At 43.2% G+C, this 21576-nt stretch overlaps 1 protein-coding gene across 4 annotated transcripts in view; it reads left to right on the forward strand.

The window, feature by feature from the left end:
• LOC124116371 overlaps positions 1–19868 on the forward strand; it is a 173231-nt gene extending 153363 nt beyond the window's left edge. For 3 of the 4 annotated variants that reach the window (XM_046477682.2, XM_046477681.2, XM_046477683.2), the window contains exons 4-5: positions 12449–12598; positions 14109–19868. In XM_046477682.2, the coding sequence (XP_046333638.1) occupies positions 12449–12598; positions 14109–14347 (389 nt within the window). In that variant the 3' untranslated portion in view covers positions 14348–19868. The remainder of the gene's footprint in view (positions 1–12448; positions 12599–14108) is intronic. The other variant, XR_007218571.1, reaches the window with a different exon arrangement.
• The last annotated feature ends 1708 nt before the right edge of the window (positions 19869–21576 follow it).

A 21576-nucleotide genomic window follows, 5' to 3' on the forward strand; every position in this document is an offset into this window, starting at 1 on the left:
AGCTGAGGGATGTGTGATATGGCTGAGGGTTGTGTGATGTGACTGAGGGTCGTGTGATATGGCTGAGGGTTGTGTGATATTGATGAGGGGTGTGTGATATGGCTGAGGGTTTTGTGATATTGATGAGGATATGTGATATGGCTGAGGGATGTGTGATATGGATGAGGGTTGTGTGATATGGCTGAGGGTTGTGTGATATTGATGAGGATGTGTGATATGGCTGAGGGATGTGTGATATGGCTGACGGAAGTGTGATATGGCTGAGGGGTGTGTGATATAGCTGAGGGTTGTGTGATATGGCTGAGGGTTGTGTGATATGGCTGAGTGGTGTGTGATATAGCTGAGTGGTGTGTGATATAGCTGAGGGATCTGTGATATGGCTGAGGGGTGTGTGATATAGCTGAGGGTTGTGTGATGTGGCTGAGGGGTGTGTGATATAGCTGAGGGATGTGTGATATGGCTGAGGGTTGTGTGATGTGGCTGAGGGGTGTGTGATATGGCTGAGGGTTGTGTGATGTGGCTGAGGGTTGTTTGGTATGGCTGAGTGGTGTGTGATATATCTGAGGGATGTGTGATATGGCTGAGGGTTGTGTGATATGGCTTAGTGGTGTGTGATATAGCTGAGGGTTGTGTGATATGGCTGAGTAGTGTGTGATATAGCTGAGGGATGTGTGATATGGCTGAGGGTTGTGTGATGTGGCTGAGGGGTGTGTGATATGGCTGAGGGTTGTGTGATGTGGCTGAGGGTTGTGTGGTATGGCTGAGGGTTGTGTGATATAGCTGAGGGGTGTGTGATATGGCTGAGGGTTGTGTGATGTGGCTGAGGGTTGTGTGATATTGATGAGGATTTGTGATATGGCTAAGGGATGTGTGATATGGCTGAGGGTTGTCTGATATAGCTGAGGGATGTGTGGTATGGCTGAGGGATGTGTGATATTGATGAGGGTTGTGTGATATGGCTGAGGGTTGTGTGATATGACTGAGGGTTGTGTGATATGGCTGAGGGTTGTGTGGTATGGCTGAGGGTTTTGTGATATGGCTGATGGATATTTGATAAGGCTGATGGATGTTTAATATGGTTGATGGATGTTTGACATGGCTGATGGATGATTGATATGGCTGATTGATGATTGATATGGCTGATGGATGTTTGACATGGCTGATGGATGATTGATATGGCTGATGGATGATTGATATGGCTGATGGATGTTTGACATGGCTGATGGATGTTTGACATGGCTGATGGATGTTTTATATGGCTGATGGATAATTGATATGGCTGATGGATGTTTGACATGGCTGATGGATGATTGATATGGCTGATGGATGTTTGATATGGCTGATGGATGATTGATATGGCTGATGGATGTTTGATATGGCTGATGGATAATTGATATGGCTGATGGATGTTTGATACAGCTAAGGTTTGTGTGATACTGATGAGGGGCGTGTGATGCTGGTTAAAAAAGTACAAGACGGGTGAGGCGTGTGTCATATGTATGAGTTATGTGTGATATCGCTAAATAGCTTCGCAAAGGTCATAAAACCTCATGCAGCCATTCGTTTATTCGGGGAAAACGTCACAAAAAGGCCAAACTATCAATAAATGGCAACGATGTTTCAGGTATTTACAGCACGAAAACTGATTTCAACGCGCTCCCAAAGCTTGTCTGCGGAGAATGTAATTACATTTGGGTGTCCATACACTGCCAAAACAGCATCAACCCTAATCAGCTGTTATCCAATTACCAGACCGGCACACGTGAAGTGATGCGGCTGGAAATCAGTGCAGGGCTCTGAGACCAACAAGCAAACGTGTTGTCAGGAACTACACCGCTCGGCTCAATTATGTAAAGGTTTCCTTACTCGACTGCGGAGATAAGAGGGTCGTGGTATTACATATTGATGGCGAGTACTGGATTAAAACTTGGTCTGGAAACAACTTCAATGACGTCAATTGAAGAGCGTGGCTTTCTTTACTTGCACGGGTGGATTCAATTCATTGACATATTTTCATCATCGCTCTATGTTTTCCTCAATCAGAAGCGATAAGTTTTCAGTTTCAGTTTTGAAAAACAAAACAATAATGTCATTACGTCATTTCGTTATAATTGTCTTTTGAATGCTGTGTAGACTTCCTCACAAGAATTATATCATTTGACAGAAACATATCCCACAGAGGGGCGGTCGGGTAGCCTAGTGGTTAAAGCGTTCGCCCGTCACGCCGAAGACCCGGGTTCGATTCCCGACATGGGTACAATGTGTGAAGCCCATTTCTGGTGTCCCCCGCCGTGATATTGCTGGAATACTGCTAAAAGCGGCGTAAAACCATACTCACTCACTCACTATCCAACAGACTCCAAATTTCTCTATGGCTGAAGCGACTCACCATCCTATCTATGGACCATTACAATGTTGACTAGAATATGATTGTCGTAAGAGGCGACTATTTACAGACCGCTGTCAAATAACTTGAATATTGCTGAGTGCGGCGTTAAACAACAAACAAAAATTAGAATGTGCTAGTCAGTAAGAGGCGACTAACGGGATCGGGTGGTCAGGCTCGCTGACTTGGTTTGATGCATGTCATCGTATCCCAATTGCGTGGATCGATGCCCATGATGTCAATCACTGGATTGTCTGGTCCACACTCGATTATTCTCAGACCACCGTCATATAGCTGGAATATTGCTGAGTGAGGAGTTAAACAACAAACAAACAAAACACACACAAAAAAGAATGTGATGACAATGCGTGTTCTAGATTTAGCCTAAATTGGTCGAGGTATCGTACCTTGACATTTATTCAATCCAGATCCAAAGGACATAACATATATTTTGCCCAAACTGTGATGCACGACTGACATTTATAGCTAATTACTGTATCGTGTATAATTAGTAGCCTATTTGCTGATTAATAATGCACTGTTTCTGTTACAGGCTTCAGCGAGGGGATCTGGGCTAACTGTTACCAAAACCTCTCCGATCCGGAGGCCGTGGCCAAATGTCCAGAGAAGAGACCTCGTAGGATAAAATGCTTCTATCAATGTTGTGCCTTGTTGTCTATGTGTATGCTATAGATACACGTGCGCATGCCCGAGCAGAGACCATGTTAAGCTGAGCATAGTCAGTGTCATGCTGAGCATAGACCATGTTAAACTGAGCATATACCGTGACTACCTAAGCAAACAGCATGTCATACCGACACATAGCCAGTGCCCACTGAGGCAAGAGCATGTTAAGCTGAGCATAGGCCGTGTCTGAGCAAAGAGCATGTCGTATTGACGAATAGACCGTGTCATACTGAGCATAGACCATGTTAAACTGAGCATATACCGTGACTACCTAAGCAAACAGCATGTCATACCGACACATATGCCGTGTCTTACTTAGGCAAGAGCATGTTAAGCTGAGCATAGATCGTGTCTGAGAAAAGCATGTCGTATTGACGAATAGACCGTGTCATACTTAGCATAGACCATGTTAAGCTGAGCATAGATCGTGACTGAGGAAAGCATGTCGTATTGACGAATAGACCGTGTCATACTGAGCATAGGCCATGTTAAACTGAGCATATACCGTGACAACCTAAGCAAACAGCATGTCATACCGACACATATGCCGTGTCTTACTTAGGCAAGAGCATGTTAAGCTGAGCATAGATCGTGTCTGAGAAAAGCATGTCGTATTGACGAATAGACCGTGTCATACTGAGCATAGACCATGTTAAACTGAGCATATACCGTGACTACCTAAGCAAACAGCATGTCATACCGACACATATGCCGTGTCTTACTTAGGCAAGAGCATGTTAAGCTGAGCATAGATCGTGTCTGAGAAAAGCATGTCATATTGACGAATAGACCGTGTCATACTTAGCATAGACCATGTTAAGCTGAGCATAGATCGTGACTGAGGAAAGCATGTCGTATTGACGAATAGACCGTGTCATACTGAGCATAGACCATGTTAAACTGAGCATATACCGTGACTACCTAAGCAAACAGCATGTCATACCGACACATATGCCGTGTCTTACTTAGGCAAGAGCATGTTAGGCTGAGCATAGATCGTGTCTGAGCAAAGAGCATGTCGTATTGAAGAATAGGCAGTATTAACTGAGCATAGACCATGTTAAACTGAGCATAGGCCGTGTCTAACTGAGTAAAGAGCATGTCATACAGACGCACTGACCGTAATATTTAAACATTGCTTTAGATGCACATGTTGCCATAAAAGGCGACTATGCTTGCCATAAGAAGCTACTAACGGGATCGTGTAGTCAGGCTCGCTGACTTAGTTGATGCATGTCATCGTATCCCAATTGCGTGGATCGATGCTCATGATGTCAATCACTGGATTCGTCTGGTCCAGACTCGATTATTTACAGACCGTCGTCATATAGCTGGAATATTGCAGAGTGCGGCGTAAAACAACAAACAGGATGTAATGCATAATGTACCTTACAATGACAAGTCTGATTCATTTGTCTGATTCCTAAGACTGACTTTTGAATTACGACCATTGGTACTGAACACCTACTGTTAGTCTAATTATTTTTGGTTCCAAACACATTCGACAAAGCCTTAATGAAATTTGTAGTAATGTTAAGAAGGACAGTTATAAACAAAACACTTGACGTGATAACAACCCCTTATCACAACCACCCAACCACTCGATGTTGTACACTGTGAATATCCTTCTTGCATATATGTACACGATATGTATTGATTGTTAACAAGTTGTTCACGTGGCTGGAGACGAACTGACAAGCGATGAAATGAGCTCTTTTTATCACGCACTAACAATTTCCTGAACTTTTCTGTATGCCCTTCTCTCTATGGGGCGGTCGGGTAGCCTAGTGGTTAAAGCGTTCGCTTGTCACGCCGAAGACCAGGGTTCGATTCCCGACATGGGTACAATGTGTGAAGCCAATTCCTGGTGTCCCCCGCCGTGATATTGCTGGAATATTGCTAAAAGCGTCGTAAAACCATACTCACTCACACACTGAACTTTTCTTGACCTTTCCGGGGTCAATTATGTGGTGACCTTGACCTTTACTCACTACGGGTTCAGGAAACAGGCAGAACCTGCTCATCCTCTTCCAGGAATTCCGTCATCTTCAGTACTGACCATATCCGCTTCCATTTTGGTTGTGTTATCGTATTTTTGACATTTTAGTTTTAGAATGTGTGTGGGAATTAAAACAAAACAAATATTGGTATTGTTATTCTCTGGAGATGGTATTATGCGCCCCTTCAGAGCACTCTGAGTCTGCTTCTGTAAGCTGAAATGAAGGGATAATATCAATTGTTTAGAGGTACGGGACACGGGCAATTTGCTTAAAGTGTCGCAATTGACCATGCAGAGTTGCGTCCCTTTGTCGTGCCAGGATCCGTACATAACTTCGGTGTTTCCTACAAACTATACCGTTCAAATCGACGTTAAAATCAACGGGCGGACTCTTGCCAGGATTAGAAAATAACACAAACCCACTTGCCCTTGGCTTGTAAAAATTCCCTCGAGCTAGTTCAAATTTCCAAATTTCCCTTTTGTTTTAGCATTAGAAGGGCATTTTCCTTACCGAGTCTAGTCAAACTTACAGTTTAGTTTTAACCCTGCTTTCCTAGTTTGTTCACTTATGAAAATAATTTCGGGCAAGGCAGACACTACAGTTTTTAATCATTGCCTTCCTACATGATAGAATCCGGTATAATGTCTAATAGATCTGTGTTTGGGTATGAGTTAGAATTAATGATAAAAGATGTAATTTGAATAGATATGTTTGGTGGTAAGAAAGGAACGAGAAGCGGAGGGGTAATCACCTGTTTATACGACTCAACATTTGCTAAGGACTGAAATAGTCATCTTCAGTCATAGGTATGGTCCTCAGCAAATGTTGAGTAGTACGGGATTGTCTAGACCTGCTCAGATGCAGATATTCGGTCCCTACTCTGGAGCAGATGTCAGTGAAGAGTCTCAAAATGGATTTTATTTTTTCTAGTTTATGTTAATATCCATCTTCCCGAGGCAAGGGAGTGACCTGACTGTAAAAATCCAGTTTTCACTTGGATACTGGACTTTTGTAGTCAGTTAACTCCCTTCCCTCAGGAGGATGGTTAATATCGGTATTCCTCGTGCTTTGTGGGGTTAACTGATGACGCTTATAACATGGTCAATTCACAGGAAGAGTACTGATGCTTATTTGTACATTGTTGCAATGTTAAAATACCTCAAAATTGAGAAAATAAGAATTTTTCCCCCCAATTTGCCCACCAAGGGCACTTAGTTAAAAGACCCATGAAGACCAGGGGTAGAATAGCAACCCATGCTTGTCGTAAAAGGCGACTAACGGGATCGGGTGGTCAGGCTCACTGACTTGGTTGATGCATGTCATCGTATCCCAATTGCGTAGATCGATGCTCATGATGTCAATCATTGGATTGTCTGGACCGGCTCATTTGTTTACAGACCGCCGTCATGTAGCTGAAACATTGATGAGTGCGGCATTAAACAACAAACAAACACTTAGTTTAAAAGCCTAGATAAATCCTTGAAGCATATATCGATCGGTTCAAGCCTTAAAATGTGAGAAACATGGACCGTTATATTTTTTATCCATCTATTATATATTTTGTATTTTTTGTGTCGACAGATCCTTTAACAGGTCAGTTTTCGCCATCTCTCCCTTGTTTGTTCATAGTCAAGGTCACAGCCATTGCCTGCAGTACTGGAGTTTCATATTCAATGACGCACGAGAATGTAAAAGAAAAGATCCCTTTGAACAAATTGTTTAATGCAAACGTTTCAATCCTATGTACAATAGAGACATTGTGATATGTAATGTGTCGATGTTATGCAACACAATGTGGGACAGCCATGTGCCGCTGCCATAAACAGAGATCAATATGTTTATGGCATGTGTTATCGGAATGGAGAAGGTCGATCCACTACATGTCTACATGTACATAGACAATCGATGCGAGACCATAGACGGATAGATCCAGCTAGTCGTGGAGTATATCGCGTTCCTTTGTTGAAATCAATCATTTTCTCGTCATTAAAGGAAGGTGTTATGTGTAAACCCGATCTGATGTGTTGCCAGCTTTGCCGACTGCAATAAACTTGAACGCGACGTTAAACCCGATTTCAAGTCACCTTACCTCACCTCACCAACAGTGCCTCCAGTGAAAGGTCCATGAGCCATGTTTAGCGGACGTTGTAGGTGACAGTATCTTTGCTTACAACAAGTAGTAGGGGCCATGTTTAGTGTACGTTGTTGGTGACAGTATCTTTGCTTACAACAAGTAGTAGGTGCCATGTTTAGCGGACGTTGTATGTGACAGTATCTTTGCTTACAGCAAGTAGTAGGGGCCATGTTTAGTGTACGTTGTAGGTGACAGTATGTTTGCTCACAACAAGTAGTAGAGGCCATGTTTAGCGGACGTTGTATGTAACATCTTTGCTTACAACAAGTAGTAGGTGCCATGTTTAGTATACGTTGTAGATGACAGTATCTTTGCTTACAATAAGTTGTAGGTACCATGTTTAGTGTACGTTTTAGGTGATAGTATCTTTGCTTACAACAAGTTGTAGGTACCATGTTTAGTGTACGTTTTAGGTGACAGTATCTTTGCTTACAACAAGTAGTAGAGGCCATGTTTAGTGTACGTTGTAGGCGACAGTATCTTTGCTTACAACAAGTAGTAGGTGCCATGTTTAGTGTACGTTGTAGGTGACAGTATCTTTGCTTACAACAAGTAGTAGGTGCCATGTTTAGTGTACGTTGTAGGTGACAGTATCTTTGCTTACAACAAGTAGTAGGTGCCATGTTTAGTGTACGTTGTATGTGACAGTATCTTTGCTTACAACAAGTAGTAGGTGCCATGTTTAGTGTACGTTGTAGGTGACAGTATCTTTGCTTACAACAAGTAGTAGGTGCCATGTTTAGTGTACGTTGTAGGTGACAGTATCTTTGCTTACAACAAGTAGTAGGTGCCATGTTTAGTGTACGTTCTAGGTGACAGTATCTTTGCTCACAACAAGTAGTAGAGGCCATGTTTAGTGTACGTTGTAGGTGACAGTATCTTTGCTTACAACAAGTAGTAGGTGCCATGTTTAGTGTACGTTGTAGGTGACAGTATCTTTGCTTACAACAAGTAGTAGGGGCCACGTTAGTGTACGTTATTGGTGACAGTATCTTTGCTTACAACAAGTAGTAGGTGCCATGTTTAGTGTACGTTGTAGGTGACAGTATCTGTGCTTACAACAAGTAGTAGGTGCCATGTTTAGTGTACGTTGTATGTGACAGTATCTTTGCTTACAACAAGTAGTAGGGGCCATGTTTAGTGTACATTGTTGGTGACAGCATCTTTGCTTACAACAAGTAGTAGGTGCCATGTTTAGCGGATGTTGTAGGTGACAGTGCCTTTGCTAACAGCAAGTAGTAGGGGCAATGCTACATTGTAGGTGCAACCCGTGCTTATGGTGATATATGTAAAGAGATCACAGACAGATATATAGGGTGTCAGTCCGGGCCTGTCTGGGTTGGTGTGAAATTGTACCCCATCCAGGTTGAGTTGGGAAGTCCAACTGACAACTAGAGATTGTGGCAAATTAATGTTAGCTTCTTGAAAGAGGCGACTAACGGGATCGGGTGGTCAGGCTCGCTGACTTTGTTGATATCATCATATCCCAATTGCATGGATCGATGCTTATGATGTCAATCACTGGATTATCTGGTCCAGACTTAAATATATACAAACCGCCATCATATACCTGGAATAATGATGAGAGCGTCGTTAAACCAAAAAAACAAACCAAACAAACAAAATCTGATCACAGATCTTTGCGTATGTGGTTGTGTTGTGTTTTAAAACAGTTTTCGTGGGCGTGTTTGTTCTCTCACGGCATGAGGTCTAAATGGAAAACCCCAAACATGTCGGAATAATGGATTTTATAGATTGACATTGAAACACTTGGTCGCCCGTGCTCCATCCCTACAGTCGACAATGAAGACCTTTAACCACTCTGAACAATGGCCAATTGCGTAGATCGGTGCTCATGATGTCATTCACTGGATTCTCTGGCCCAGACTCGATTATTTACACAACGCCGTCATGTGGCTGATTTTGATGTTAAACAACAAACAAACAAACTGACAAAAACATCTTGGTGATTATGTGAAAAAATCCCCAACGCCCCCAACGCCCCCAACGCCCCAAACGCCCCTTGTCTGTTGTAAAAGGCAACTGATTGCGATTCGTCCTACCCCGACGGTTTGTTAGATAATAATTTTGTTATTTTCAGATAATATTGGAATACTGCTGACTGAGTACAAAGTAATGATCACTATTATTTAACTTTATCAAAACAAGATATTTTTGTTTCAACTTTTAGCCACGACCCTATCAATGTAGTACTTGTGGCATGATGGGAAGCTTTTCCTTTGAATTTGCCCTGTCGAATCAATATAGTATGTAAAATTGCTTCTTGTGGTTTGTCTGTACTTTTTGTACATGATAGGAGTGAGTGAGTGAGTATGGTTTTACGCCGCTTTTAGCAATATTCCAGAAATATCACGGCGGGGGACACCAGAAATGGGCTTCACACATTGCACCCATGTCGGGAATCGAACCGGGTCTTCGGCGTGACGAGCGAACGCTTTAACCACTAGGCTACCCGATCGCCCCTTACATGATAGGAGGTGAAGACGTAAGGTGCATTCTCCCTAGGGAGCCCATACCACCAAACAAGCTTTCTGCCTTGTGTTCTTCACCAAGTCCCTGGTTGTTCCATACCCTTGCGGCGTCAAACCAAAAGACTTCAAAGATGGTACTTGTTGTTTCCATGCCTGAGGCTAAAACAAGGACTGGTCAGCTCGGAGTCAGTATACTGTGTCTGAGTGGGGTATTCATGTTAAACTTCGGCATGGTATCTCAGTGGGCTAGCACTATAAAATCGGCATTACAAGTACAAGCAGCCATGAAAAACATAACGTCGCCATATAAGTGCAATAATATTGAGCGCGATGGTCAAACCCCATAAAGGAAGGTGTATGTCAATACAACACTCCCTGTTTATCCCAGTTTGCACGCGTGCACCCAGTGCACCATCGTGCCACAAATCACGCAGCCTTTACTGAATCATTAATGAAGCTCCCCCCTCTTCCTTTAATGAGTGATACATTTAAACTACGCCTGCCAAATCAACCGAACCATTCCAAACCCATGCGTGTAATCAAATAAGCCCGTTTGGGAGCACCCGCCACGGAAATCCATGCAGCTAATCAAATAGGCCCTTAACAGTTATTGAGACAGGCAGATGACTCTGCGATGGAGCGGCCTCAGTCCTGGGTTGCCAATGATGATGCGCCAGCGATGGATGGCGCCCGTGCTCGCTCGCCTCCCTCTCTGCCGACACAAATCAATATTCGCTTTCCCAGGAACATCTGACGAGCAAGCGGGATTACCGTAATTGAAGGCTTTTTTAGTCTGGTAACAGACGCGTGATAGCCGAATATATTGCGGCTTTTATTAATTCATTTTTCTTGTTTATTGCAAATTTTGTGTTTGAAGAAACGGTTGAAATTCGTCACCTGCGTATAAACGGATTTCAATGCATTTCTGATGTCGTGTAAAGGGCATGTTAGCTTTTGAATGTTTTATGTAAAATGTTGCCACTACATATATAAAGTTTCACTTCATGTTGAAATTATGATATTGATTTTGAAAAAATTTCAGTGATGTATTTTCTCAGATGGCGATAAAGAAACATTTTTTGTTGTTGTTGAAAATACAGGTCAGCGATGGTCTATTAATAGAATTGTTTATTCAGACACTCTTTCTACCTTCAGTTGTGAACGTCATCAAATGACGCAGTGTGTCAGCATCTACATGTGAGGTCACTGTCATTTATGTAAAACTTTGATCCTCGAACAATATCACTGCAGATGTCTTCAGAAACATCTCGGCGGTAATGACATGAGGTGTAACCACTCGTCTCCCCTGACCCTTTATAACGTGTCTATGGTACCTCAATGTTTTCATATAGACGGTACCGTGGGTAGTCAGTGATATAACGGGGACAATGTGTGTGGTCAGTATTGCTGTCAAACCCCCGCCTTCCTGTGGCTGTGGTTCAGAATTCAAGATTCATGCTAAATATGATCCTCGTGAAAGGAAGCCCTAAAATGGCTGACAGTTGTCACATTTGCTGGAACTCACGAGAAGGATATGGTGCCGACAGACCGAGGATCATATCCCGGCTGAATTTGGGATTCGAACCCGCGACCAACGAATCACGGTTGCGAAGATAGAAATGTTCAAAGCGTGTTAAAACGTCGATTGAAACATTCGACATAACATTATTCGAGAATATGAGTTACATGTCACTGACGGATTGTAAGGGATTTTACGAGGGGATGGTCGTGCATTCCATCAGACAGAAGATCTAGGGGTACACGAACGTTCAGCTCGTAAAATCACTTGCGCAACGCCAATGACACGTGACTTTTTTCCGTGAACTATGTTTGTGTGACTATACAAGATCTGCCTTACGACAACCATAGCTTTCGGTATGGCAACTAAAATTTAAATTAGGTCAGTTATGGCGTGACAAGCAGATGGCGTCATGTGAAACTCTCTAACATCATTATGTCAGCGGCGGCGGCCGAGTAGCCAGGTGGTTAAAGCGTTCGCTCGTCACACCGAAGACCCAGGTTCAATTCCCCACATGGGTACAATGTCTGAAGCCCATTTCTGGTGTCTCCCGCCGTGATATTGCTGGAATATTGCTAAAAGGGGCGTAAAACCAAACTCACTCACTCATCATATACACTGACCGACTCGTATGGTACCTGGGCCCACTTGCACAAAGCGATTTTAGCGCTAAGATGATCTTATCTCCGATACATGAACATAGGCTTACGATTGTCTTAACGCTAAGATCGTTTTGTGCCAGTGGGCCCTGGACTATAGGCGTTACGATAGATCTTGAAGCCGATGTCTGTCATGTTGTTACTTGTATGCCGTGGTTGGATACAAGATCATGTTTCGAAATCATGGGTGGCCCAGTCGTCTAAGGCGCCGTGATTCGCTGTGCAGAGTTACGTCCCTTAGACGCGCCAGGAATATTTGATCTTATTTTCGAAACCCAGATTCCTGGGCTCCGTTCCACAAATAGATGTCAGCGCTAAGACAGTCGTAAGTCTATGTTAAAGCGTCTAAGCGCTAAGATCGCTTTGTGTAACGGCACCCTGATATTGTTTCCAGGTTTGTCAGCACCATACCCGTGCTCGTGGGTTTCACCAAAGTGGGAAACGTCTGAGACCTGCATCACTTCGGGCTGTCCTCCCACATTAAGCTGACACGCCGCGATATAACTCGAATACCGTTCAAAGCGGCGTTTAACCTGATCCACTCACTCACTCACTGACTCTTGTGTTTCAGACTGGCAGAATGCTGTGGTGGGGCTGATGATATTTGCTGCGACGTTTGGCTTCGTGGCGTCAATGCTGTCTATATGTGGCGTATGCACCACCCCTCTCCCAAGGAAAATTTACTACTTCCATTCCGCCGGAGAAATATTCCTCGTCTGCGGTGAGTATGCACGCAACAAGTTTAGACCACTGCCCAGTTGAAACCCGTGAATCGCTGACTTGGTTGATGCATTGTATACCAACCCGATTCTCATGATGTCTATCATTGGATTGTCTGGCCAGATTCGATTATTTACAGACCGCTGTCATGTTGCTGGAATATTGTGTGTGAGTGGGGTGTGTGTGAGTGGGGGAAGTAGTCTAAAGGCTAACCCACCAGGTTTAATTGGGCATTGATTCAAATTCCAGATGTGTGTGATTGTACCGTACATTAATACCGCAATTTAGTAGTACACACCAATCGTGCTAATTACTACTACACATTAGAACCGCACACTAATACCGTACACTATTATCGCATCTTTGTTGGGTCGCAGATTAATAGCACACTGCTCTGGGGGGCACGGGTGGCCCAGTCGTCTAAGGCGCCGCGATTCGCTGTGCAGAGTTGCGTCCCTTGGGCACGCCAGAAACCTATGATTGTGGGTTCGAATCCCGGTTCGCCCCGATTATGTTTCTAGGTTTGTCAGCACCATACCCGTGCTCGTGGGTTTAACCGAAGTGGTAAACGTCTGAGACCTGCATCATTTCGGGCTTTCCTCCCACATTAAGCTGATATAACTGGAATAATGTTAAAAGCGGCGTTAAACCCAACTCACTCACTCACCCTTGGGCACGCCAGAAACCTATGATTGTGGGTTCGAATCCCGGTTCGCCCCGATTATGTTTCTAGGTTTGTCAGCACCATACCCGTGCTCGTGGGTTTAACCGAAGTGGTAAACGTCTGAGACCTGCATCATTTCGGGCTTTCCTCCCACATTAAGCTGATATAACTGGAATAATGTTAAAAGCGGCGTTAAACCCAACTCACTCACTCACTCACTCACTCACTCACTCACACTGCTCTGTCAAGCATTGGATAACACCAAACACGATGTTTTCTGAAGGTGACAACATGTCGATGACATGATCGTTATATTACTTGAATATCACTCACTCATCCACTCGTCACTCTCACACACCCACACAACTCACTCACTCACCCACGGGTTAGAATAGGGGCCCCAGCAACCTATGCTGGTCGTAAGAGGTTGCTGAAAAGATCGAGTGGTATGACTCCGAGATCTAGACTGGGTTGATTTCGCCTCCTCATTCTCCGACGGCGCTGATAAATTAAATACAGTCCGCCGTCAATAGCTGAACAATAACAGAGTGTACTCGTGAAGATTCGGGGTTATAAAAGGTCTTCAGCCACTCATGCTTGCCGTCAGAGGTGACTATGGTTGTCGTAAGAGGCGACAAACGTGACCGGGTGGTCAGGCTGGCTGACTGACTTGGTTGATGCATGTCATCGTATTCCAATTGCGTGGATGGATGCTCATGATGTCAATATCTGTATTGTCTGGTCCACACTCGTGTATTTATAGACTGCCGTCATATCGCTGGAATAGTGCGGCGTTAAACAATAAACAAAACAAAATTAAACATGTTTTATTCCTTTCATCTTTCAGCCTTAAGTACAGGCGTCGCCTTGATAATCTTCCCCGTGGCAGTAGAACTAGATCATACCATCCTCTCCCACCGGTACGGCATCGGCTACGGCCTTGGCTGGGGAGGTGCCTTCTTCTTCTTTGCAGCCGCCATTTGCATGACCTTGGACGAGTTGGTGCGAGAGTCGGCGAGAGTTAAGTGTTGCAAGTGGTGTTGGAAAGGCAGCGGCTCTGAGAGGACAGAATTACGCCAAGTCTGATAGGACGCTGCCTATTTGTTGAGGCTGGAGGCCTATTAAATGCTCATGATGTGTGAACATATGTTCGACAGTTTCGTGATCGGACCAAGACAATCCAGTTGCATATTACAATCCTTTTCTTGTCTGAAAATATGGATGGTTTTGCGAATCTTGAGGCATAGAAAGAAACAATAAGTTCGAGTCATCGTTATGATAGGAAATCATTTAAGATAAAAGAGTTCAATACAGGGTGCAAGATATGGTAATATGAAATCACGGGAACAAACAAGGATGTTTTGAAAGGACGTGTGACTAGTTTTGTTAAATTGTTAAGTAGTTGTGTCTAATAGCATGTGACGTCACGCCACGCCCTGTCTTGTCAGGAGTTTTGTGTTGGGAAAAGGTTATTTCAGTGACTTGTCATTCGGAACAACTCGGGTCATTCCGAGAGGTCTCGGAAAGGGGCGAGTGGTGGCGAATGTTGCGCTTGTTACCTTTTCAACATGGGCTCCTGAACCTTGGACCCAGGATGAAATATCAGAGCATACTACCAGTATTTTCTGTCCTTTGGGCTTATACGTGAGCAGTACATACGTGAACATGATACAAGCCCACTGGGCTTAAACTTGAACATGATACAGGTCCACCGAGTTTATTCGTGAACAGGATACAAACCCAATGGGCTTATACGTGAACAGGATATCAAGTCCACGGGTTTATACGTGAACAGGAAACAGTCCACTGGACTTATACGTGAACAGGATACAGGTTCACCGGGTTTATACGCAAACAGGACAGAAGCCCACTGGGCTTATACATGAACAGGATACAGGTCCACCGAGTATATTCGTGAACAGGATACACGTCCTCTGGGTTCATACTCAAACAGGATACAAGCCGACTGGGCTTATACATGAACAGGATACAGGTCCGCCGAGTATATTCGTGAACAGGATGCACGTCCACTGGGCTTATTCGTGAACAGGATACAGGTCCACCGAGTATATTCGTGAACAGGATACAGGTCTAGTGGACCAATACATAAACTCCTTGTACCCGTTGATCCCTTCTGAACAGACGCTGTGACGTATATCGTGTGTGGGTCAACCATTTTTATAGGACTTCTTGAAGGAATATTACCCACTGGAGTATGTCCCAGAATTTTGCCTTTCAACCACTGAAGAGGAGATTTCATATTTATTTTCAATTATACTCAAGGTGGAGTGACGACCGTGTTCTCCAAAGCCACTGTGATGTCATTGTACTGTGGTTCCTCTGGTGCTTGGTGAAGCGACCAGGGTTAGTGTACACTGTATCGTGTAGGTACCTACACCTTTCATCACACGACCTATTGTTATCTTTTGACTTTTTAACATTGTCATTGACCATTGTAGCTTACGATAGGACCTTTTTCAGTCCATGTAGTTCCTGTTTTGTAATCATTTTTTATACGGCAGAGTAAGTAGGTGTTTGCGATAGGAATACAATGAGATTAGTTCGCCAGCCTAGACGAGTTCAGTGGTAGTCCCTGAATGGAAGCTCGAAAAGTGCATAATCAAACAAACGGAATGTGATTATTTTAATAATGCTCTAGTCAGTGTTGTTGACACGAGAGTTAAACTGCATAATAGTTAGACCGTTTTATTTCAACACAAGACGAGGCAAAAGTGATGCTAGGGCTTCTGAAACTTGGTAAGATCAAGGTGGAGAATAGGTCTTAAGCAACCCATGCTTGCCGTAAGAGGCGACTAACGGGATCGGGTGCTCACTGTCTTGGTTGATGCATGTTATCGTATCCCAATTACGTGGATCGATGCTTATGATGTTAATCACTTGATTGTCTGGTCCAGACTCGATTATTTACAGACCGCCGTCATATAGCTTGAATATTGCTGAGTGCGGCGTTAAACAAACAAACAAACAAACACGGTTACCGCTGGTCGTGGGTATCGTTCCCGAAGTCGCATATGTCAGCGCAAGGGACTTGACTGACCTTTGCACCGAACTTGCAAAGTCTACGACCTCATTCATTGTAGATCTGACCCCGTGTGTACCTTAAATCCTGTTCAAGACGATGTAAAGCCTAACTTACTCACCCCCCCCCCCCCTTAATCAGTTTGTTGTGGCCTTGAATTATTTTAATTTGCATATCCAACTTTATCAAAATCCCAGACGCCATATCTCGTGCATGCGCGTTTCACAATGCGTTCCGATATTCACATAAGCAATTTCTATTTGTATCTTCAATTATTATTATTATTATTATTATTATTATTAATATTATTATTATTATTATTCTGAAGTGTGAACCCGTACCAGCAGCTTCAGTTCATCTACTGGGCTGTGTCATCAGATATTCTCAAACCTTTTGTTGTATATAGTCACGTCCCAGTGACATTTATTTTGTATTTCTTGAATCGTCGTTTCTACTTTTTAGCTCTCTCTTTACAGTGCATCTATTCTTTTGGGCAATACTCAGTCATAATGTTGTGATAGATTCAAACGGCATCAATCTCAGATCTATTCACATGAAGAAGTGTTATACATGTTACCACGATATTCAATCGACACTCGTAAACTGACACCATCAGCTCGAAAAGTTGAAATATCTCCCATGTAATAAACAATACATACAGTACTCTGAATCAACTTCGAGGCCCATTTAAGGCGTCAAATAGCCGGAATATTGCCAAAAGCGGCGTAAAAACAAACTCACTCAATTTGGAGATAACTCGAGTCGGTTGTGTGCAAGGCAAGGATTTAGCACCGTGTGTACATAGTGTAGCGGAAATGGACTATTTTTTTCTCAAATTTATACATTTCACTTTTTCTACAAATATCTCAAACGTCTAGTCCCAGGGTTGTCCTATTATAACAGTTTCTTGTGGTGACCTCGAGATCAGGTAACAGCATGATCGTTTATACCTTTTGTACATGCCGTAACGAACACGTAGCATTTTTCCTGTCCTCGCGTTCAGCACACATTGCTTCCTTGTTTCCTTGACCATGAGAAACATGGCTGCTTTTATAACGTCGTGCGGTAGAAACCTCCTCATCTTCATGATCAGAAATACCCAGGACGATAATAACTGGAGAGTGAGTGTTATCTACCCCCATCAGCATCGCCTTCACACGTTTGTGTGGCAGCGACTATTTAACTTCATTTTCAATTTTTGTGCTTGACCAAAATGCGCTTTTCCCCACCGTGATTTGAGTCACTAGCCTGTACCTTCAAAGTCCTGTGCTTGAAGATATTTAACGTGGGAGATCGATCAAGATTTCCCCAAATGTCCGTTGTGCGACACTTACGGATGATTAAATAACAAACATGCCTCTGTTGCATTGTTAAAGTGCAGGAGCTGAACAGGTTTGATTTTCATTGTTTCAATTATTCATAACCATGTGTTTTGGTGTTTTGATAATTAAAGCGGTTAGATGTTTTGCATTTTTAAAACGTCCAATATCTTGAGTTACAAGCACCTATATGTTGAAAGGTCAAGAGAAACGTTAATTTAACTGTTTTTCAAAATATATAAGAGTTGAGTAACGTTACTTGGAAGTACTCATTTAGACATCCGTGTCCATTCTGTGGTAATAATGCTCATATGAAACAAGAGACGCGGATGGCCAGTCGTTTAAGGCGCCGCAATTAGCTGTGCAGGGTTGCGTCCCTTGGACACACCAGAAACCAATGAGTATGGGTTCGAATCCCGGTTCGACCCGATTATGTTTCTAGCTTTGTCAGCACCATACCCGTGGGTGTCACCGAAGTGGTTAACGTCTTAGACCTGCATCATTTCGGGTTTCCCTCCAAAATTAAGCAGACACGCTATTATATCACTGGCCAGTTGTCTCAGGTGTTACCAGGAAAGCAGAAAAGGGGTTAATCAAGGTACAGGGTAATGAATCCATATCATACAAGGATCAAAGTATTTCATGACCATTTTCCGACGATGTGACGTTATTTTCGTCAGCATGACTATATGCATCTCGTACATTTTTTGCTGCTGGGCCATAGACAATTTTTATCATACTTCGAAAAAATAATATTATAGTTCTAAGGCCAAATGACTCCGTTTTTCAACTTTTTGCTGTTTCTTTCAAGACGTGTTTATTCCTGCCATTTTTTTCTGAGGCGAAATTACATTGCATGACCTTCATGGGTGAAGATGACCTTATATGAGCGCACGCACGCACACACACACACACACACACACACACACACACACACACACACACACACAGGCACACACACACACACACAGGCACACACACACACACAGGCACACACACACACAGGCAGACACACACACACAGGCACACACACAGACACACACACACAGGCACACACACACGGACACACAAAACAGACAAGCGGGGTGTTCTCGTTACTCATTACGGGTGATATGGCAGACAGAAACGCATCAATTATACACGTGTTGACACATTACTGGTGTATATTACACACAGTGAACACAAAAGGGTAGACTGGCATTAAGTCCCAGAAATAAAGTTATCCCGATTTAGAATATATATCAGCAAAATAAAAACCATAAAATTTAAAAGGAGCCCCAAACAATCCTTAATTTCAGAGCTGAGGACATCTCGACAAGCCAAATCATTCTAGACTTGAGTTGGACTATTAAAATTTATTCTCTGAGGTCTGGGATACAGACTAACACATGGGGTGTATTTTAACTCCAGACACACATAGATGGTACGCGTACATAAACATTAGGGGGGTACAGTAACTCCACACAAGGGCAGTACTCTACACAATACACGTCACACACACAGGTGTACGCATACATACAGTAACTCCACACAATGGGTGTACTCTACACAATACACGTCACACACACAGGTGTACACATACATACAGTAACTCCACACAAGGGGTGTACTCTACACAATACACGTCACACACAGGTGTACGCATACATACAGTAACTCCACACAAGGGGTGTACTCTACACAATACACGTCACACACACAGGTGTACACATACATACAGTAACTCCACACAAGGGCAGTACTCTACACAATACACGTCACACACACAGGTGTACACATACATACAGTAACTCCACACAAGGGCAGTACTCTACACAATACACGTCACACACACAGGTGTACGCATACATACAGTAACTCCACACAATGGGTGTACTCTACACAATACACGTCACACACACAGGTGTACACATACATACAGTAACTCCACACAAGGGGTGTATTCTACACAATACACGTCACACACACAGGTGTACGCATACATACAGTAACGGGTAGTGTGGACTAACAGACACGGGGTATAAACAGGAGGAAGCCAAATCCGAACACATGTGTACCTGTCGACAAACGAACTCCCCGACACACCCGAAAGTACCCGAATAGAGACCACGTTTTGTTGCACGTTTCTCTGTCTTCCGCCGTTTGCTCAACACCGTTGGTTCATATTAATCTGTATTTTTGGTTTCCGGATGCCTGTTCTTGATATTTCCTTACCATGTAAAATAAATGATTATTCACCTACTCCTAACGAATGGTGTTGTCTTATGTTTTTCTTTATACATATTTCATAAAAAGATGTAATAAAGTTTTAAAAAATACTTTCAAATTACACACATTGCTGCGGACAATCAAATGAAGTAGACACAAGTGGCATACTCATGAGGCCAACTTCTGCTTCTGTCCAATTGTTACAATGATGTCTGATGCAATTGCCGATTATTAAGGTGAACACTTGACTTGCCTTTGCATGTGTTCGTGACGGTTGTCACCGGCGGGGCAGATACGCTTACCTTTTTCGCGAAAACTGTCTGACAGTGATTCATAAACACCTGCTCATGCTATAGTCGGAATCGTACAATCGACTCTGATATTGGCAGAGATTTCTTATGAATATGGAAAGGGTTTTGTCAGTTTATTTGTCTCACGATAACATGTGCACTGTGTTGCTTGGCGTGGCTTCATATGAGGCATATAAAGGGACTACTAATTTTAGTTCGTTATAACCGTCTATATACAACATAACTACAGCAAATAGTCGTGACCAAAAAGTAAGTTCGTTATATCCGTCAGTTCGTTATAAGCATGTTCGTTTTAACCGTAGTCTACTGTATGGGGAACATTTTCAAATTTGACTCATCAGAGACCAACATGATGATCGATGCAAATCCCTGGTTTTTACTTTTACAGCGTGTAACATACGTTCATGTATTTTTTAGGTAACTTGTCTTTGCATGTGTGTGTGTGTGTGTGTCTTTGCATGTGTGTGTGTGTGTGCGTGTGCGTGTGCGTGTGTGTGTGTGTGTGTGTGTGTGTGTGTGTGTGTGTGTGTGTGTGTGTGTGTGTGCGCGTGTGTGCGTGTGTGTGTGTGTGTGTGTGTGTTTGTGACGGTGACACAAGTAGGGCATGATACGATGACCTTTTCGCGACATCTGATATCTCACTGTCTGACAGTGATTCATAAACACCTGCTCATGATATAGGCGGAATCGTACAATCGACTCTGATATTGGCAGATAATCTTATGAATATGGAAAGGGTTTCGTCCCTTTATTTGCCTCACGATAGCATGTGCACTGTGTAGCATGGCGTGGCTTCATATGAGGCGTTTTGCATGTGCGATAGAGCCAACATAGAGAAGGTCATATCACACTGCTGTAATGGCCAGACCCTTATTACACCCCTGGTGGATGAGGATGACTTGTTGATGTTGATGACATTTTGATGCATATGAAATGTGTTTTGTCGCTTTTATTTATAGCCTCTTAAATCATGATGAGTTATATGTGTGAGGGTCATTTCACAGTGTTGTAATACCTAGACCCGAATTACACCCTCTGCTGGGAGTGTCGATGCATTTTGAATGAGCGGTCGATATCAGCTCGGGTGGTAAGAAATTGGAGTTACGTCCCTTGGTGCGTCGTCTGCTCGTCTGCTCAGCTCGTTTTCCCGTGAAAATGTCTTCCAAACAAGGTGAAAATGTATTGTATTCACTTGCAAATTGATGTATTTTACAATTTCATTATATGGCAGTTTTCATGTCATACCCCATTTGTAGAGCGTCCGCCCGGAGAGCAAAAGGTCCGGGATTCGGTCATACCAAAAGACGTTAAAAGAAGGTACTTGTTGTTACCCTGTCTTGCGCTCGGTATAAAGGGGCTAAAATAAGGACTGGTCGGTTCGGAGTCATTATACTGTGTCTGAGTTGGGTATTCATGTTAAACTGCGGCATGATACCT

Source organism: Haliotis rufescens, unplaced genomic scaffold (assembly GCF_023055435.1).
Source record: "Haliotis rufescens isolate VD_foot unplaced genomic scaffold, xgHalRufe1.0.p SCAF_55, whole genome shotgun sequence".
NCBI lineage: Eukaryota > Metazoa > Mollusca > Gastropoda > Lepetellida > Haliotidae > Haliotis > Haliotis rufescens.